Genomic DNA, 21,651 nt, shown 5'->3' with positions numbered 1-21,651 from the left:
ATTCTATAAATCAATGATATATAAAAAAAGTATTCGACCTATTTGAATCCATTTGGTCAATTCAATCCAGAGTTAGCGGCTGAAATCTGCACAACGCTGCTTGTGTTTGGACAATCGGATCTCCAAAAGCCTCCTTACTGCCAGTGAGAATATTAAGGCTGTTGGAGAAAAAAAAAAAACAGAAGCCTGAAATAAACCTTCTCTTGCCCATTTTGGAAGATATGGAAGTGACTCTCCCTGCTCGTGGTTTTTAGGCATTTTATTGTTGAGGCTGCGCTGAAACTTGCTGTCTATTGCTACGGGGCTTTTGCTGCAATAGAATTAAATGTTTGGACATGCTCTTTGCTTAACTTTCTTAGTTTTATTTGCAAAGAATCAAGTAGTGTAATACTTTGATTCTTCTTCAGAGGAGGAGACTAATCCTGTCAAGTGCGGTGGAAAACATTTGCATGGGTGGCAGATCTGTCTTTTCTTTTTTTTCTAGATGCTTTTTCCGTGTAATTTTTTACTTTCTTTTCAAGAAAGGTCGTTTGAAAATTGCAACATAACATGATTTTGAAATGCAACAGTCAGCTTTATTCTAGAGATAGAATATACATTATGGAGTTTTCAATCTGAAAAAAAATGTTTTCAATTAATTGGGAAAAAATCTATGAAGTCTTCAGGACGATCTTTCTAGTTCTATTTGTTGTCGTTTGTTTTGTAAATTTTTTTATATGTGTTTTGTTAGAGGCTTAATTACAGAACCTAAGCATCTTAAAGAATAATTTAGGTGCGATGCAAAGCTTCTTCTACCTGTGTTTGTGTTCAGGCTCACCACTGTATGTGGAAAGAGCTATTTTCTGATGTCTGATAAGTGTTAGAATGACTGTTGAATTTCTGTATCTCTTAAGTGACAATTTTGAACAAAGTTGCATCAGACTGTAAAGATTAAATAAATATAAAATGCAGCTATTACTGGAGTCGTGTAAACCTTCACTTCTAAGAAGTTTTGCAAATTAATAGCGTGGTAATTGGCAGCAGATAATGAGGTAATATTAAAAATACAGTATTAAAGTGATAGGTGGTGGCGTGGTGGACCATCAGCCTGGCTTTGTGGGCTTGCTCTTGATACAAATATCTGTCGATTTTAGATTAGATATTGGTCAGCATCACAGTTAGTGCTCTCAGTATTGGGTTGATTTGTGTCGTAGGTATTTTGGCAGGCAAGTTTGCAGGGATTTCAAGGTCAACATGAAACGGTTTCGTGGGTGTTTGTAGGAACAAACAGATCCCAAGAGAGAAGGTCTGAAGGTGTGACAGCTGGGCCGGTGGGAAGAGTTAACATTTGAATTCTGAACAAAAGGTGCCGTAATGCAGATAGACCTGAAAAGGAAACGGGCCGCGAAGGGCTTCCTTTGATACAAGAGAGAAAATTGCACAAATGGAAAGGGCGACACTGATCTTTGCAGGGTCTCAGTTAACCGTGAGCCAGGGCATAGGAGCCTCAGGGTGTGAGGGAGGCACCCTAAAGATGAAGAATGACCCACAGGCGGGAAGGACAATGTCATCTTATTTTGCTCGGCCGTATCTTGGGATAAATTGGTCACATTTTTATTTTAAGAGTGGGGAAACAGAACCAATTGGGAGTGTATACGTGAGGTTCGGTGAAGCTTAGGAAGCAAAGTTGTCCAGCTATGAAGATGATTTGACTGAAGAAGAAATCTTACAATAGAAGAAGAAATTTGATGATTCTCGTTATTGCAGAGAGAGCACGAAATGAAGAAGCAAGCGGTAAATACAGCCAGGAGGCTGTTAGGACAGGCCTTACGATAAACTCGGTAGATTTAAGGTGAAGTCAATAGTTTGTCAGTCTCAGAGGTACATTGAGGAAATGGGTAGGCACAGTATGAGACAAGGAGATACCTCCAGCAGTTGTAAAGTCACACACATTTTCAGTAACACAGATGTAGAACTGGACAAGTGGTTGCCCCTTTGGCGCCCACTCTTGAGTTTTTGATACATGATTTTACGTAACCAGTCTGCTCCTGCATAATTTGATCAGACAAGTCACACGAAATGTTTTCTTTCTTGCTTTCTGCCTGCAGGAACACCCGTGTACTCGGTAGCCTGGGGACCTGATTCTGAAAAAGTTCTCTACACTTCAGGGAAGCAGCTGGTTATTAAACCGCTTCAGCCAAACGCGAAGGTTTTGCAGGTATCATCAACACACCGAGGTTATCTCGCACTTACATGTGACAGCTTTTTTCAGTTATTTAGAAGTTTGCCAAATATAAAATGTTTGTACTAATATTTTCCATGCAGCGTATGTACTGTTCTTTTCTCCCCTCCCCTCCTTTTTTTTTTTCCTTTATTTTTTGATGGAATGAAGAGACTGTTCATTTCTCTAAACTAAAAACATTTTGTCAATTTTGGTTTTGAATATTCTCTAGGCATGTCATTAAACATTTCCCTTTCCGTAAAGAAAAAAAACCCCAAAAGATACAGAAGCCTTTCCCTTATCATTCGTTGTGAAAAGCAGAAGCAATCACTCAGAATATGTATTTAGTTCAAGTTGTTGTGCTTTCCTTCTGCCTTGTTCAGGCTTTATTTATTTTTCTGCAGAAGAGATGACGTCTCTGCATTTGTACTGTCGGGAAACCCCAGTCTACGTTGGAGAGTATATAAATGCTAGTAAATGATGGATGATAAACATGAAAAATAGAAGTTGTCAGACTTGTTGCATCTATGCTTAATTTATTTTTTTTCCATTTCAGTGGAAAGCCCATGATGGACTTATTTTAAAAACTGACTGGAACTCAGTTAATGATCTTATTCTTTCCGCGGGTGAAGACTGTAAATATAAGGTGAGTACAGTCAGGTTTTTAGGGGAAATCAAATGACTGAAAAAAGTATATTAGGTATTCTGACATTTTCTAATTTTAATAATACTTGGAAGATCAAAATGAAATGTGAATCTTTTAGTCTTCAAGAAAACTCATTACCCTAAGTTATAGTTTCTGTAAATTTGTCTCGTTGTGTCTAGAAGCATAAAATTAGAAATGTGTCTGAAAAATATGACAGAATAAAAGATGAAATGCAAGTGAAATAAACTCCAAAAGGAACATATGTAGAAATACCAAAATGATTGTTTGAAACAGTATAACTGTGACATGTAAAATTAGAAGAGATAAACTACTGGTTTTTATTAAAGGGGCATTCATGAATCCCTTAGAAAATTGTTTGGTTAGAATTTTAAAGCACTTGCTGTGTTTCTTCCCTTAGGTAGGAATTTATTTTTAATTGTATCATGTTTGATTATACCGTTCTCTAAGTGTATAATGGCTGTGATAAAAACATACACAATTAAGAAATTCAAAAAAACTAATTATCAAAGTGCCAGAATCAAATTGTGTCACTCTGTGAACCAGCTACTCTTTATTCTGTTGATTTCAATCAGTAAGAAAAAAATCTTTGGCCTGGAAATTTGCAGAGGTGCCTCGCATTGTTGGGAAATGAGTGCAAATGGAATAAACCCTGTGGTTATTTTACAGATTTACAGTAATTTGCAGGAAAAAAAACACTTAATTAGTTCAAAATATTTTGTACGGAATAACGTAACATTTGCCACAGCAGCAAAGCAAAGTCTTTTGCACCAATATTGATTAGAAACAACCTTTAATGAGAAGTGAACTACAATATATGTGATTTTTCTATTTACGCTGAAACAAAGCGTGTATTTCTGTAACTTTGGCGATCGTGAGGGAAAAGGGCAGCTCTAGAGCAAGCAAAGATCTGCCCAAACTCCGTTTGTATAAAGATTTTATTTTTTTTAAAGGTTTGGGACAGTTATGGACGTCTGCTGTACAGCTCGCAGCCCCATGAATATCCAATCACGTCTGTGGCCTGGGCCGTGGATGGGGAATTATTTGCTGTGGGCTCTTTTCATACTTTGCGTCTGTGTGATAAAACTGGGGTAAGTAACAACTCCAAGAAATAGCCGATGTGGAATTGCACACATTTATGGATAGTGCAGTAAATATTCCTGAGGAGATACGTGTACGGGCAGGTATTTTTATTACCAAAATCTAGTGGTGGTTTCTTTTCTACTGGGTGCATCTGACTGAGATACTGCCTTCTTGATCTACTTCACTGTGCTCCTAAATAGATTTGGGGTTGGCTGAAATTTGTTTATAATATTTTGCCTTTCAGGATATTACATTTTTCTGTTCATTTTTTTAGGTTTTTCCCCTTAAAAACACACAGGGTTTCCAAGAATCTCTTATAAGGCAATCATAAAATCATAAAATTAACCGTGAAAAGCAAGGAGTGTATAGCAGTTACCCATCTTAAAAAAAAAAGAGGTAGAAGAACAATATCCTGGTTTTTTTTTTGTTTAGCGCTACGCTATGTGACATATATTGGTTTGAACAATCAGACTAGCCCTTAGGATTAGTATTTTCTTCTCAAAACAGCACTTTAAGCCATCTCCCACAACCTCTTTGCCATCTCCTGTCTGAGTACTGGGATCACTGAGCTCTATCAGCAAGTGGGAAACTGAAATAAATATATTGCTCCTGTGTGAGCGAGGCCAACGATTTAAATTGCATTTTGCACTCAACATACGTTCGTGCTTAAATGTGGCAAAGACTGGCGCAGCGGAAAAGGAAGGAAAATAGTAGATTTCTTTCTCCGCTGTCGTGTGTGCTGTTGCATAGCATATTGCTCTTGTTTCCCATCCCCAGGGCCTTACTGTATTTCTTGCTAGTTATTAGGTAATATAATTTACTGTAAGCATGGTTCAAACTCCTGCTAGCTGCAAACCAGTAATTTTATAATCAGCATTTAATATCGAACAGGCTTGTGGGTTTTGTTTGGAATTCTAACGCAGATAGGTCTGTTTTTTCATAAAACTCGGGGTTCTTTTACTTAATTACGCGGCACTGAAGGACACCAAGACGTGTCTGGTAGCTGGTGCCAGATGCTTTGGCCTCTTTAGCAGCTAGCGACGATCGTTTATTATCTTCAAAAGTCAGGAGTTTTCTTGAAAGTTTGACATTGAACGTAAATGGTTACTGAAGAAGTAGCTTTGCTGGTATTGAGGGAAAAGGCAGAATGATTCGCATACCACCAGCGTGATGGAGTTTGAAGAGAACCAGACCTGCCTTTTACTGGTCAACACAGACATTTTTATTATGGCTGATGTAATGGAGCTCTATTGGCAAATTGCTCCTGAGGGAGCCATCAGGCGATATATATATCATTAACTCTTCTCTAGCATATGTGTTCAGTTTGGGGACATAATTAAATTAAATCCTGTTAGCCTATGTTCTGTTCTTCTATTCTTTCGACATGGATACGTCGTTCTAGCAGCTTCATGTCAAAAAAAACCCCAAACTGCAACTATAATAGTAACTTTAGAAAGTTTTATTTCTTTGTTTAAAAACCGCTTTTGCTTTGATAGCATTATGTGTATAAAAGAAATTATTCTGGATACCTACAGAAGACCAAACGTGTATGTTGAAATTTGTGTCCACAATCATGAATCCTGCAGAGGCAGCTAAGATTAATTTTGAAGGGTATAAATACTGAGATGTGAAGCTCGATGTGTTGACGGATAGATTTCAGGCTTCCTGGTGTTCACAGCTTTTCAGAATCTAATCACTTGGATGGAGGGCAGCGCTTCAAAAGTTCATTTATGTAAGCTATTTCCTGTGGCTCTGCGTGTTTCCCTTGACATTGCTGATCAGGTCAAAATATTTACACAGTAAGAGATGGTAAGAATGACTGAAATTCACTGATTTCCTCCTTCCCCACTCCACTCCCACGTAAGGATCTTAGAAAATGGACCGTACCCATCTGCTCCAGTGACAGGTTGCTTTCCCAGTGCCTTGGAGCGTGTGGAGGGATAACTGATAAAAAACTCTAAAGTGAAACACTGGTCAAATTAATCCTTTTAGAATTGCCACACAAGTTAGCAAATCTGGGCGTCAACTTTATTTTTTAGTAACACTGAATATATTTATGCGTTTGTTTTGGGGAGGCCTTTCAGATTTTCTTGCGTTAATAATTTATTTAATGTTAATGGGGATTGATCAGTTTAATTTGAATTTTGATGGTTGACGTTTTCCAGATTAATTGTGCTCTTCTTGTTGAACCTTTTTTTTCTGGTGATGTTTATCTCGAATTTGTTTTCCTAAATAAACCCATATTTGTTTGACTGCTAAGTCTTGCCCTTTGATTTACTGCTCTCTTGATTTCATCGCTACGCTTAGCAAACATGCTGTAGTGAAAGCAGTTCTCTGCATAAATCTGTAACTTCATGTTTTTAAATTATTTTGTACATTCTACAGCCTTTCTCTTGTATTACAGAGTGAATTGTGGCAGGTGGGCAGTTTGCATATCAAAAACATTTGGGAAATCTAATAAAATTTAGGGAGTATTGCCTAATATCTGTAGAAAATAAAACATTCTGCTCCTCCTCACCTGCCACCCCATTTAAAACAAGAGCGAGTGTGGTGCTGTGGCTACAAAATACTGAGCTGCTCTGATAACGTGTCTCTAGTCAGCTTTTTCTCCGAAAGATACGGACTTGAACTTGAGCAAGTTTGAAAATATTTTAAGTGTTTAGCCACAGTTCTTATTCAGGACAGTAAATTGTCTGACTATTGTGAAGTTAATGTAATTTTTCCTTTAACTTTAGATTTACACAAATGTAAAAGAAAGATTTTGAAAGCAAATGTGCAGAGTGTGTATGTTTTCATATTATTCTGATAGTGGGGAATTGTCCTAAACTAGAGCACGATGAAAACCCAAGCAAATCTGTTTTGTATAGCGTTACAATGAGCTTCGATCTCATTATATTTAATCTGAGTCGTGTTTCACAGAGCCTTGTTTTTGGCAGTGTAACGAAAGTGAGGGCTTTTTCTGCACTGTTTCTATTTCATCTACCTTTAAACAGTCATGATCCTGAATTCTTTGTAGCTCAGTAAAAGAAAAAGATGTTTCAGATAGGTTTCCCACAGAGTTACGTTGTTGACCAATTCTTTACAACATGTCATCTTTTAATTTCTTGCAATTGGCTAACGTAACTTCTGGAAGAAGATGAAAACATGAGGATCATCTATGGCAGTAGCAATCTATTTAAAGAACTACATCAGTGTTTCGTTTTCTGAGGTTAAGAATTTATATGGGACAGTTTGTCGTCCTGTTTTTAGTTCTTGGATCTTATAACGGTGAGAACGCGCCTGGATTTGGGGAGAATTTTAGATATCCTCTGTTTGTTCTTTTAATACACAGCTTAATACCTCACCTGGAGGTCATGGCTTAGTTCTTCATAATTACTGGGGCCGGGTCCAACAGCAGTTGAGGGCGGCACCGGGGATCCTTTGTAGCTCCCACAAGCTAATTCCATACATGTGTGCGTAGTTGGACGTTTCTAACGCACCTGAGTATGGATTTGCTTTGGAGAATTGATTTTTATAACCTTGCAAGATCCCATTTACGTTCCATCCCATCCAAATGTTAACAGTCATTTTCCGATGAGAAGTTTCTGGTCGGTTTGCGCTGCGGTGCGGGTGGATGAGGTGTGCTGTGTAGATTCTGATGTTGTGGGGAAGTTGAGCGGTAATCGGCGTGAGTTCAGCTTTCCCTGTTCGAAACGCCACGTGCTGGTGGAGAGAGCCAAAACCAGAGACCAGCCGGGGACAACCAAGTGTGCTTTGCACAGCTGACATCAGTATTACTCTTATAATTTAAAATACAAGAAGATATTCTTTCTTCACTATGTTTTGTTTAGGTTTTTTTTTTCAAATAGTTACGCTGTGGTATTATGAGTGTAACCGTTCTTAATTTATTGCATTCAGTCCAGAACAAATAACTAACTGGATCCTTCATATTGAGTCTTGGAGCATCAGTATTATCCATGTGAAAGACTGTGCTTGTTCCTGAGACGCAGAATTCTCCAAATCTGCTCATTGAGATAATTTCACTGGCATCTCGAGAGCCTACTAGGTCTCTATTTATGGAGTATTCAGTGACTATAGTGCTTCATCTTCTTTACTGTATCGTGCAATCAGAAAAGGGAAACTTAAGTTATTGCTTTAATCTATTTATTTCATATAATGAAACTTTTATAACTACTGTTTTAGTTCTCGAGAGAGTTTGCTGAATTCAATGAAAAATTAATTATGACACAGGGAAAGTATAAGCCAAGCAGTAATGACAAAGTATAATATTGCAGCTAATGTTAGAACAACGTTCATATAGGCATATTCATGCCCTTTTAAAACTTTTTTAAAACTCAAGATATCTAGGAAATGCTTAACAGTTATTTTGGATTTTAAAATCCTGCCTTGCAAATGGAGAGTTAAATTACTTTTGTTATAACATTTTACGTACAAGATAAATGTACCGGGCATCTGCAGGGAGTATGAATCATTCGAGTGCTCCGAGCTACACCGAGAGCTTTCAGAATTAACTGGAAAATAAAACTTTGTAATTGCTATATGTAATTTCATAAGAAATTTATGTTGTAATCTGGAAATATTTTATGGAGTATTTCAACCACCTGAAAATAAAAGATTCCTAGTTTAAAAAAAAAAAAAAAAGAATAGTTCTGGACATGGATGCTCTCAGAGCTGCAGTGTGTCTCCTCAGTAGCACCAAAGCCACATTCTTCAAGCTTCTTAAACTGGTCCTTAGCTGATGGCTTGATGCCCCCTTATTATTCATTCTGACTGACAGGTAGATTCTTGATCTGAGGGAAATGACCTTAGAAAGAGCCTTTCTGCTTGGCAGGATCCTACTGCTCGGTTTTGAAACGTTACTTCTTCAAGCTCTTCTCAGATGGCTCACATCTGGCCAGCTGTGAGAAACACGTCTCAGATGTAGGGCGTTTGGAGCGTCCCCCGAGTGTGCTCATACAGTCATTTGTCCTCCAACCTCAAGAGCTCACTCCTCTGCCATGTAACGATCTCAGACGTAGTTAAATATTGTGCTCTTAATTACTCTAGAGCATTTCAGACAGAACTCATCCCGTTGAGACAGAAAAGCGAGTTATAGACCTTTCTCCAACACCTGTAACTACCTTCCCCAGCTGGAGATCACGCAGGCGGTGAAGGGCACGTCTGTCACCCGAGAGACAGAGAAGCTGAAGCTTTAAAATTTGAGTGCTTGAAATTGGAAATTCGGCCAGCGCTGACACTGTCCTTCGCTCGCCCTTCAGCACGTGGGCAGCGAAAGCCTTAACTCAGTAGGTCGTCTTGCGTAGTGTTCTGCGAAGCCGGGAGGTTGAATTTTATCCCCTTGTGTTTCCTTGCTGTTGCCCCTTGAAGCCTGATGCCTTTATTTTACTATAATTTTTGTGATTTTGTTTTGTATAAATCATGTGAGGACTTCGTGTATTTCTTGGGGTTTTATGCGTACTGCAAAAGAAATCAGAAGGTGAAATGTGTTAGAAACATTAAGTGAGTATTTTCTTCCAACTTGCTTCCCTGTGGTATAATATCATGTGTCCAAAACTCAGGAGAATCCAGTGTCTACATTTACCTTCAGTCACGTTTTTTTTTTTTTTTACTGCTTTGATTCTTAGAATTTCGTATGTATTTGAATATTCAGGTAGGTCTTCAATTGCCAAGTGTTTTTTTTTAAATATTCTGTTTCACAGCTCTGGAAAGGCGATAGTTGAGATTTGCTTCTTGTTTTAAAACCTGATTTAATATCATACTAGAAGGTCATAAAAAGATTATTTCACTTTTTGTCACCTGCTTTCCGGGAAACACTTGCTCAGAGATTTGGGGTCATTGGTATGAACTGTATTTCTAAGATGCAAGAAATAGAAAACAAATGTCTTGGTTTGAAAATTCTTCTAGTGTCTGACAAGAATGTATTAATAAGGATCCAGCTGAACTTTAAAGTGTCATACATAGGGCTGGGGGAATTTAAGAATAAAGTCCTGTATGGTGACTAATTTTTACCTAAGGTGCTTAAGGTATTTAATTTCTGCCATACCTGGTGGGCTGGTTTCAGCCCTGTTTTTCGAGAACCTGACTTAAGACATCTAATCCCTTCAATTTGTTTAATTCAAGCTGTAGTAAAACACTCACTGCTATTTCTTAAAAAAAAATATAACCCTGCAAATCTATTGATTGCAGTGAATCATTTCCAGAAAGTACCAAAAAAAATTTCAGAATTCCTTTCTCTCTTTTCTGCAAGTGGTCTTACGCTTTAGAGAAGCCGAACACGGGCAGCATATTTAATATCGCGTGGTCTACTGATGGCACTCAACTGGCCGGAGCGTGTGGAAATGGACACGTCATTTTTGCCCATGTCGTGGAGCAACGCTGGGAGTGGAAGAACTTCGAAATAACGTTAGTTAAGAGGAGAACCATGGAGGTAACCTACACAGTTCAGAACTGTGCACACGTTGTCTTTTATTTATCCCGTGTTTGTGCGACTGAAAACGTTTAAGACGAACTGAAAAGTTCTTTATGCTGAGAGTGCTGAGGCACAGGAGCAGGTTGCCCAGGGAGGTTGTGCATGCTCCATCCCTGAAAGTGTTTAAGGCCAAGCTGGAGCAGCCTGAGCCAGTGGGAGTGTCCCTGCCATGGTGGAGAGGTTGGAACTAGACGATCTCTGAGGTCCCTTCCAACCCAAATCATTCTGTGATTCTATGATAAAATAGTCAGGGTTAGCAAACGGTGCAAATATTTCTCAGTTGTACAGAAGATCAGATTCATGGACACCAAGCCGTACTGCCAGATAGGCCAGAATTACGCGACTCAGAAGTGCTTTATCCAACAGAAAACTGCCGAGCTCATTCGAAGAGCGTTTGAAATGAGCTGCGAGAGGCCGCTTCTGAGAGATCGTTTCGAGTGCAATGAAAATGTTTATGCAGAAAACAATGCGAACAGAGTTGCCAAAACCAAAGCGTCCTATTCATTAGTATCGCGGTAACTGCCAGCGAAGATGAAACTGCAAAACTACGTGTACATGAAGTAGAGGAGTTCTCCTTCCTTGTTTGCGTTCATGAGTTGTTGGAGGCGGCGATGCTAACGAGCTAATACGTTACTAAGATTTGCTGTATTCCTTTTGTTAACGAAGCTATGATGAATGCTGCTTTTCCAGATAAATTTGGGTGCAGGCTATAACTGTAAGGAGTCAGTATGTGCTGCTCTTTTTCTGTACTGCATATTGTGGCACAGCCCAAATTCAGATCCACCAAAGCTGCAGAAACGTGTCGTACGTCGTACAACATCTGTCGGGTACCTGCGTGGTGCTTCCGGCTGAGCAACACACATCGACCTCGGTGGGAGCTGCCAAGTCTCAGCACCACTGGAAATGAAACAGAGCCCTGCATATGTGGTTTCTAGAGCTTCAGTTTTAGGATCCGTCTTTTGAAAAAATCTTGGCCCGAGTCCACGTTTAGGTTACCAAATATCTGGGAATTAGTACAAAAATATGAATTTTTACCTTCTGATTTGGCCTCTGTGTTCCCAGACACTGACTCACAACATTCACTCTCTGAACGCCGGGATAATATAAGATTTCCATTCTTACAGATTTTTCCAAATTACACATTTGGTATTGGAGACCAGGCCAGTATTTTCAATATCGAAGTCAAGTTCCTAAATTCCTCATTAGGCCCTTTAATGTTTTTTGGTCTTGGTTCTTTTAATATGTAATTGGGAAAAGTTGTAACAACAGAAATACTGTATTACGATTTGATCCGGTGGGTGGGATAACATGAGTCAGTGTCTGGGAACACAAATTAGCAGGTAAAAAATTCGCATTTCTTCTTTCATTCCTAGACATCGACTCGTAACAGACGGGCTCTGTGAATAATCTCCAGGGTTTTTCAAAGTGGAGGAAGTATAGCTGACCTCGATTCAGGACTAGTTTTTTCTTTTATTATTTTATTGCTATATATTTATGTAGGCAAATATCGCCTACAAAAAAGTTCAGGATGCATTTTTTTTCTTTTTTCTGAGTACTGCAATAGCTAAGATAATTATGGACATATCACTATGGTGGACACAGAAATTAATGTGTCTTTGGAAATGGTTTCTAGGCTTTCAGAAGAGTAGAGTTCACTCCTTGTTTTGCAAGAGGTTGCATAGAGGAGAAAATCGAGAAGAAGTTACCACTCTCAGAATGATGACATCTTAAAAAAACCTACCAAACAAAAAAACCCCAACAAGCAAAAAGTCCCGAAACCCAAACTGAGGGGAAAAAAACCATCAAAACAAAAAAAAAACCCCAGAAGTCTGTGTTGATTGCAGGCAAACTGTGATTTTCTTGCCACGTTGTCATTTGAGCAAATGTTCACAGAACCTGCTCACCGTGGCTGTCTCCTGTACTTCCCTTATTTCAGAGGGTGGTAGCGTTAAAATAGAGCTGCTCAGCGTCTAGACAACATACCTATACCCAAATTTGGGTATTACTGAATTGTTTTGGTGGGATCGTGATGGGATTTTATTTCAAATGGTTAAATAACCAGCAATTTAACATTCTTAATCTCAGATTATTATGTCAACCTCTTATATAGTATCATGCTTGTACCTTATGTATTCCAAGTGCATGTTAATTACTCTTTTCTTTTGAGGAACTCCATCCCGCTCTTCAGGAATTATTCATTGTTTATTCAGAGTTTATAGAACGCCCGAGTTTTCACCAGTGCTGTGAAAGAGCTTGTTCCCACACACATCTGTTCTCCTAATGGCATAATAGTATCAGCATGTACTTATAATAAGCCAGAATATGATATTTCACTAGTTAGCTTTCTTTTCAGTTATTGTTGTTTTAGTCAACCTTTTTTTATTTGATTTTATTAGGTGCACAATGTTATTAATGATGCGATAGATTTGTTGGAATTCCGGGACCGGGTCATTAAGGCTTCTTTGAACTACGGACACTTGGTTGTTTCAACTTCTCTTCAGTGCTACGTGTTTTCGTAAGTCGTACGAATTCGTGAAGCTTTCTCGAGTTTAGCTAAGAGTTGTAGGAGGGTAACAGAAACTTTATTTGAAGTACACTAGATAACTTTTTTTTCCATTAACTAATTGAAATATCCTGTGGAACCTTCGTTGTCTACAATGATTCAATCCTGCATCGTGTTTTAAGAACACGATACTCTGATTCATAGGCTGATTGCTGTTTTCCTTTTGAAAACCTCCCTTTTTAGCAATGTTAGGTGATTAAAATGTGTGTTTTACTTTTTACCTAGTGAATTCAACTCCATTATTTGCCGTGATTTGTGAAGATTAGCAGTTTTAACAAATGCTGGGGTTTTTTTTATTTTTTTTTCAGTACAAAGAACTGGAATACACCGCTGATCTTTGACCTGAAGGAAGGAACAGTTAGTTTGATTCTACAAGCGGAAAGGTAACTTTACTTCTTGGACTGCTCACTATTAGATGTGAACTGCATTTCCTAAAAGTTTGTAACATCCTGAAATATTAAACAAAAAGCTTGCAGTAGTGCTAAGTAGCATGTAAATGCTTAGCTGATGTATTTGCCATAGGTCTGTGATTGCGGTAGTGAATCTTTTCACACGTTAGATATCTTTATACTTTTATTTATAGAAGAAAGTAGATATCCTGGTGTGACACTGACATCTGGGGCTTTTGGTGGTTTACATGGCTTTTTTTGATTTCGAATATGTTATACATAAATTATCTTTGCTCTCAAATTTTTAGTGAAAACGTTGCCAGGCATGGCAAATAAAAATAAATACTTTCATTGTTCTTACATATTTGTATTTATATTTGCAAGTAATCACTATTTTTTCTTAGATTAAAAAAAATAAAATTAGTCTATAGTTCCTGAAAATTGTTTGTCAAACAGATCTTTAAGTGTAGGAAGAGAGTCTTTTCTAAGAACAAACAATAGGAGCAGAATCCAAAAATCTTGAGTTTTGCTTATGGTGTGGAAGGAAATGGCACAGGTAGTGCTATTTCAAAGCTGGCTGTAAATATTTCAAGTTGTTTCTCACATACGTACCCAGAGCGTTGTCTGCAGCTGCACGCTTTGTCATAGGGAGTGGTAAGATTTAAATCTTATAATATCTGTAAAAGATTAAATCATAGTGATTCCAGATAATAAGGATTTCTCATGCAAGAAGATAACATTCACATTAAAACTTCCATACGGAGTGTTCAGAGTATCAACTTTGAAATATTAAGAATATCAACTTTGAAATGAAATAATGTAGTTTAATTGCAGACACTTGCAGGATATTAAACAATTACCTTCTAATTGTTGAAACTGTCATCATGCTTTTCTGTACTATTTTGCGATTTGCTTTTTAGTTGCGTTTTTTATTTTTTGCAGGCATTTTCTTCTCGTAGATGGCGGAGGGCTTTATTTGTATTCGTATGAAGGAAGATTAATTTCCTCTCCAAAATTTCCAGGAATGAGAACAGACCTTTTAAATGCCCAGACAGTATCTCTGAGTAATGATACTTTAGCAGTGAGGGACAAAGCTGACGAAAAGGGTAAGTTCTCCGTTCTAGTAGTTCCATGCTAATAATTCATTGTGAGATTTTCGGCATCTTTGCACTTAACTTTATTTAGCAGACTCTGAAACGAGGAGAGAGATGAGTCGCTGTGCTTCAGTGTTGCTGCTTGGATATTCTTCCTCTTTCAGTAATCTGGAAAAATACTCAGCACCTCTGCGCTTACAGTCCTTCCTCAACCTCTAAGGAAGCTGGGAGAGGTGATCTTGTTCTCAAAAGTGAACTGCTGACCCTAGGGGCAGTTGCTCCATGATACTAGAATGTGTGTGTAAAAAAACAACCACCCAGTAGCTGTTTGCTTTCTCAAAGTGAGAGAATGCCCTTTGGTTTTATACGTATAAATTAAAAATAGAAAATACATATTTTAAGTTCCAAAGGATTGTAAAGTGACAAGGAGTTTTTCCAGATGGCAAGGGGGAGAAGAAACTCCCAAACAACCTCAGACTTGTTTTCTGAAGTACCTTGGTAAACACTATAGACTGATGAAAAGTTAACCATTTTTACTCGTCATTTGGATATGGTGGTTTTCTTTACAACTCTCTGAATCTGCCTTCTTACAGCTAACGTAGCAGCAGTAAAATTGGCTTGTATAGCTCGAGCAAAATAAACCTCATGTGGGGAGCCATGCATAAAAGTGAGAAAAACAGCCCTTCTCAGGAACCACTAGTTCTCTTCTGTGTATTTAGTCAGCCACCACGAGCAACGCTTGTGCCAAACCCTTGCTTTTCCTCCTCCGCAAACTCACCCAATGCTTCCCAAACACCTGCTTCTGAACAGCCAGGCACAGGTTGGTTTGGTTGGTTGGTTTGGGGGCTTTATTTCTTTATTTTTTTTTTTTTAATTCTGCCTGTATAACCATCGACCTCAAACCAACATCCTGTGTCCCGGGGGAGGCAGCGCCCAGCAGGATTAGCGTGTTTGCGTCGCCATCCTTTGGAAGGAACACGTATGTTCGAGTTGTAGTGTGTTCCTTCCAGGTGATGCCTTGAAACCGTCAGTGGGACGTGTCGCTGAACATTTGAGATGTTTCTCTCACAGCTGTGGTTTCCATGAACTAATGCAGAACCACGTGCTTTAAATTACAGGCAGTACCCCAGAAATAAAGAACGATGTAGGTGAGGGAGTTTCTTTTCTTTTTTTCTTTTTTAAATGAGGGTGAAACAGGAAGAGAGCAGACCAGATGGACTTTTGGTAAAGATTGCAAGGATTATATATGTCTGGATAAAGCATACTTTTTGAGGGAGCCAATTATTAATGTATTGTCATTAACTGTATCATCATGATGAGCAGAAACCTTAAGCTGTTCTGGAAGAAAATAAGCCTGGGCACCTCTGTATTAAGAATTCAAAATAGAGCAGACAGTAATAAGATGGAGAATGCTTCTGAAGGATGTTTTACCCAATAGTTCAAAGGGCAGGTTTCCACATGGCTGATACTAATTCCTTGAGGATGATCTGTCAGTCAATGATATCACTTCCTAAGCTTTCATATTCATCAAAATTCTCGGTTAAGATTGAGTAAATCTATCAGATAACCTTGCTAACATTAATTTATTCAGAACACAGGGTACAAACTTGCATCAAATAGAACTCAGTGTCATTTCAGTAAATAACCATTGGAGCTGGGGCAGGAAGTAGCACACCAATTTTCTCAGTCCTGTATCACTCCACAGCATTGCGTTTCAATGGCGATCAAAGCTCTGAAAATAATGATATAGGAGAGTTTTTCACACATCGCTCCAATTGCAAAATGAGATTCCTAAGGTCTGTGACCATTACATTTTCCCAACTCTAAGATTCATTTTTTGACCAGTGTGAAAGTCACTGGTAAACCTTGCACACAGAAGTAAGTGGCCACTTGGTGTGAATTATGGTTTGAAAATTAACAGGACTACTTGAAAAGTCTGTGAAGAATTGTTGCTTTTAACTAATAAACCCTATATTTCTTTATTTTTTCTTCAGTTATCTACATATTTGAAGCTTTATCTGGAAAGCCATTGGGTGATGGAAAGCCTCTAACCCATAAGGTAAGGTGGAGGATATAATGTCTCTTTCTCGTTATACTTTGAAGTTAAGAATCCATACTGGATTCCCTCAATAACATGTCTAATAACCTGTTAAAGGTTTTGAATAGAAAGGAACTTGACAACTGTAGCTGACTCTTACAAAATAATAAAAATCAGATTCGTTACGCAGCATCGTTGCACAAAGGTTATGCTATAGGTTGGGTTTGGTTCCTGATGGGTGTTTTCCAAGCACGTAAGAGTTTGAAACTGCACGTAACCAGTTTCGTTATGTGGCAAAACCGATCAACCGAGTTTCCTTTCCATGTACACCAAAGCAGCTTTTAGTGGTGCTGACCTTGAAGAAAAGAACATCAGTGAAAAGTTAATCTGTCTTGAGTCTGAGCTTTTTACTGGTTTCCCTTCAAAAACGATTGCCTAAATGGCATTTTGTTTTTCTTCACTCTTCTGATATGTACAAAACCAAAATTAGGCAGCTCCTTTGCCGAGAGGAGTAAACGCTCATCTTTTAGGCAGCTTTTGCTTTGGCACTGCCTCTTGTATTTCTGTAGTTTTATAGGAAGTTCCTAAACTTACTACAAAACAAGTATCTTCACAATCCAGTTTTTCAAGAACTTTGTGCCTTGTTTTTAGCAAAGCGTTCGTTTGTTTGACTAACCCGTGCATCTATGATACGAATCTCCAAAATAAAAATGAGGTATTTTCTTTTTCCTTTTCAGTCAGAAATTGTGGAGATTGCTTTGGACCAGAAAGGACTTACGAGTGAAAGAAAAATAGCTTTTATTGACAAGAACAGAGATCTTTACATTACTTCAGTTAAACGGTTTGGAAAAGAACAGAAAATTGTCAAAATAGGTAAGAAAAATTCAAAATAGCATATAACTACATGCTAGCAAGCAAGTATATTTTTATTTAATACAAGAGACAAAATTGTGCTTTTTAGTGAGTTTAGAGTTGAAAAACCATTAGTAATAGTCATGTGGCTTTCAGAAGATAATGATAGGAAAAAAAATACAATACATTTTATCTAAGTGCTGAAAATTTTTATACCAGGTGTATGTAAAGCAGTTGTTAACATTTAAGCACTTATTGCATTCCAGAGCCAGCAACAGCCAAGGTTATATTGGAGAGGGATGTATTCCTCAGAATTATCCGATACACAATCTTTGAGATGTTTTTCTTGCAAATGCAAACTCTTAAGTTGATAATATTTTTAATTAGAAGTTTAAATGCTGTCGGCAGATGCATGATCCGGTGAGCCCGAAGGTGCAGTCTGACCGCTGTGTTAATTTTGATCTCCAGTCTCAAAACTAAGTCCAAAAAACATTTTTCTGAAAAGGTCTTTATTTCAAAAAGAGAGGACTGAAGTTGCCTGGAAGTTTGTAAGATGTTACCTTCCAAACCAAGGCGTTAAAACCAGCCCTTACGAAAGGAACGAGCAATGACTAATAATGACTTTTTTCCTACGGTTTTGAGAAGCGTACGTTTATTTTGAAACTTCTGATTCTGTTCTCTTTAAATTAAGGGACAATGCTTCAAACTCTGGCTTGGAATGACGCGTCTAACATTCTTTGCGGGATTCAGGATACCCGCTTTACGGTCTGGTACTACCCCAACACAGTCTACGTTGATAAAGATCTTTTGCCCAAAACTCTGTATGAAAAAGATGCAAGGTAATGTATCCTTTTTGGTCTAAATAGTATGATTCTGTATTTTTAACTAGTTCACTCATTCCTTAAAGAATTACGTTAATTTTGAAAGCTGAAGTGAAAGTCAGGGTTGAAACTTTTAAAATTCTTCTCATGTTACTACGCCTTGATTAGGAGATGAGGAGAAAGTGTTTTATGAGGTGTGTCCTAAAGTTGAGAGTTGAAGAGTCAATGCACAGTTTAAAAGTAGAAAAACATCTTGAGGCAAAAGCAAAATTTTAAGCATATCTCTTAATCTTACCTTAGTTGTTTATAAAAAAAATAAAATCTCTTTCAAGTATCTATTGGAAACTTAAAGTATCAAGAAAGTAGGCCACAGAGAATATTAATTCTAGTTCAGCATTTTTACTTTTCATGTTTACTTCAGCCTGTGTAGTTTGTGATACAAAATTCTTCATAAAGAACACCTGAATGCAGTATTTCATTGCGAGAGTTTGGGGAGCACAAATTATTTTTACCTAAAAATGTATTTGAAAATTTTTTGCACAAGTGCTCAGTTTGCATTTGCCTTACAGCCAGTGAACGTGCCTAACTATAATTTTATTGTTAGAGAATGTTACAACTACGTGTTTGATGTAACTCTTGAATAACTAAGTGCTTAGATTTTTTTACATGCTCTGAAAATGAAGTGTAATCATGTTGTAATCTTGAAACAAGGATTTCTTTCAGTTTCTGAAGTTCTTTGCAGCAAGAAAGAAGTGAATATTAACTGACCTCTCTTTCTCTACCCAGTGAATTTAGCAAAAATCCCCAGATTGTGCATTTTGTAGGAAATCAAGTAACAATTAGAAGAGCAGATGGTTCACTTATTCACCTTAATATTTCGCCTTACCCCGCGATTCTTCATGAATACGTTAGTAGTTCTAAATGGGAAGACGCTGTCAGATTGTGTCGCTTTGTCAAGGTAAATGCTGCTTTTCGGGAACGTTCAGATACAATTTCACTGTCATATTTATGTTTGCAGGTTATTACTTTAATAATTCCATAGCAGATGGTACATCTCACTTCCATTCTTCTGCTTTGTTGCTGATTATTTTGGGGCTGACCATGAAAAATGATGCGTTTTTCATAATTATGTGATAAATGTATACATAATTCCATAATTTTCATTTTACATAATTAAAAAACCCCTTATTTTTATTCACCCCGACGTCTAGATGGATTGAACAGACACTCACAGAAGTTAGCAATAAGCTGAATTTTTTAGGACTAGGCCTTCCAATAACCAATTAATAAAAATCTGTGTCTCCACGTGCAGTTGCCTGGTATTTTTTCGTATTTTATTTCACTTTGTTTTTTTTCCTTTGCTTTCTTTCGTATTTATTTAGGCAACAGCAACAGATGAGGTGAGTCTGGCGGTCTTTAAAACAGACAAAAATCCCCCCAGCCCTGCTTCCTTTCCCCAGTTTAGTCCTAGAAAAGAGTGTAGCACTTTCATGTGATTATCTTGACCTTAAATGTGTTTTTCAAGGGGTTTTGTGTTCGCAGTGTTAAATCAATACACATCCAAATAACTTGGGTTGTATAATGATTTTTATTTTGTGTGTTACCTGTTTAGTAGTCGGCTTTTATTCCAATATTTGCCAGTGGGAACTGGGATTTCAAAGACAAGACTATGTTAACTTATTGGAGTAATCTAAACACGTTGTCTTTTAAAAAGGAAAACATCATTATCAGGTCGTAATAATCATAATGTTTCTTTCTGATTAGTACAAGTTTTCTAATTCAAGGATTTTGTTGTGTCAGACTTTTCGTTCCTCCTCTTCGTTCTTAGCGGCAGAGTCATCTGTTGCGTTAAATCGTACTTCCGAGGAAAAGTGTTTCAGCGTTTTCCGTGCTGCTTAAATGAAATGCCAATATAGGCATCGTGGGTTTTCGCTGTCCTTTTTTAATGAGCTTTTCCTCATTAGTCCGTATCTGTCACCGAGTGAGGAAGGCCTGCCTCTCAAGAAGAACTGTAAGAGAATCTTTTATTTTCAGCGTGAAGCCTATTCACATTTCTGGGGTAGCAAAATTTCAGGATCTTCCTAAATGTTTCCTTAAGGTTGAAAAAAAAAAAAAAAGTTATGGAAACAGAAAACAAGGATGTAATATTATTATTACCACTAAGTTTTTCTAATTCAGAACTTTTTGAAGGAGACAGAACTTTTTGAAGCTGTCATTTACTTTTCAGCAGGCTCATTGCCTGTTCTACAGTCAAGTATTTTTTTCCTTTTTTTGTTTCTTTTGTAGTACATTTACAGTAAAAATACAGTTACTGTTATTTTCAGCATCGTGGTTCCAGCACAATTATTTATGAAGCCAGGCTGAGACGAGCTGGGCTAAAATAATTTTTTTTTTTGTAGCCCCAAGCAATGCTTTGGTTTCCAGCGTAGATCCACAAGTGGCGACCAACGATGAGATCGTAAAGTGACGCTGTGGCTAGGGTTCCGTACTGGCCGAGATGCTGGAAACTGAGGATTCATTCAGCCTCGCTCTCTGTCCCACCTGATCACAATATCAGCGTTTTTATAATGCGGGAGTTCTGAGAATTAATTCCGTAGCGGCTTTCTCTTAAGACACTTAGGCCGTGGTTCGGTAAATGGCATGCTGAGCAGTGTTGTGCTGCCATACAGTACTTTCAGGGCTTGGATACTTCCTCTGAGAAGTCATTTTTAGCATGCTAACAATATTTGGAGTTTTAGGAGTTGCTTTTTTTTTTTTTTCCCCTGGAAATTTCAGGATCAAACTATGTGGGCGTGCTTAGCTGCGATGGCGGTTGCCAACAAAGACATGGCTACGGCAGAAATCGCCTACGCCTCAATCGGTGAGGTAAGAATGCAGTGCTGTTTCTTTCCAGCTGAATTGCTGCAAAGCTGATTCTCTTAATTAATTTCCCTCGTTAAACCGTTGTACGTCTCCTTCACAGATTGACAAAGTTCAGTACATCAATTCCATCAAAGATCTTCCATCGAAGGAGTCGAGGATGGCTCATATACTGCTCTTCAGTGGCAACACCCAAGAAGCTGAAACCCTGCTGCTTCAAACGGGCCTGATTTATCAAGCTATCCAAGTCAACATTAACCTTTTCCACTGGGATAGGTAGTATTTCTTCAAATACAATACATTTATAAGCAGCTTTACCAAGGTAACCTGGAAATTATAGAGCTTGGTTGTTCTATTGCAGATTTTTAGCTTCCTAATTTCCTACCTGTAATTAGCTAGAGCTGCAAAAAGACAAAATAAATCAGGGAGGTTGGATTAGATGATCTCTAAGGTCCCTTCCAGCCTATGCCATTCTGTGATTCTATGATATTCTAACAACAACCAAAGTAGTAACTTTTTCTGTTATATTTAGAAGATAAAAGTATTCTGTGAGAAATGTCCAAAATGTGCTTGGAAGCATTTTTGAATAACATTTTGCTTTTTTCTTATTGTTAACGTA

The 21,651-nt window shown here is 37.9% G+C and overlaps 1 protein-coding gene across 1 annotated transcript; it reads left to right on the top strand.

The window, feature by feature from the left end:
• Window positions 1–2,087: 2,087 nt before the first annotated feature.
• IFT80 (intraflagellar transport 80) lies at window positions 2,088–21,308 on the top strand (the record flags this gene model as incomplete). Its single annotated transcript, XM_009878798.1, has 13 exons — window positions 2,088–2,197; window positions 2,757–2,846; window positions 3,818–3,955; window positions 10,195–10,374; window positions 12,813–12,931; window positions 13,288–13,362; window positions 14,311–14,474; window positions 16,457–16,521; window positions 17,238–17,373; window positions 18,044–18,191; window positions 18,960–19,131; window positions 20,949–21,038; window positions 21,136–21,308. Coding segments are annotated over 13 exons (1,660 nt in total), but the record flags the coding sequence as incomplete, so codon positions are not given.
• Window positions 21,309–21,651: the final 343 nt, after the last annotated feature.

Source organism: Apaloderma vittatum, unplaced genomic scaffold (genome assembly GCF_000703405.1).
Source record: "Apaloderma vittatum isolate BGI_N311 unplaced genomic scaffold, ASM70340v1 scaffold2991, whole genome shotgun sequence".
In the NCBI taxonomy this organism is placed as follows: domain Eukaryota; kingdom Metazoa; phylum Chordata; class Aves; order Trogoniformes; family Trogonidae; genus Apaloderma; species Apaloderma vittatum.
The sequence above is the reverse complement of the archived record's forward strand: the minus strand, read 5'-3'. Positions and strand labels throughout refer to the sequence as shown.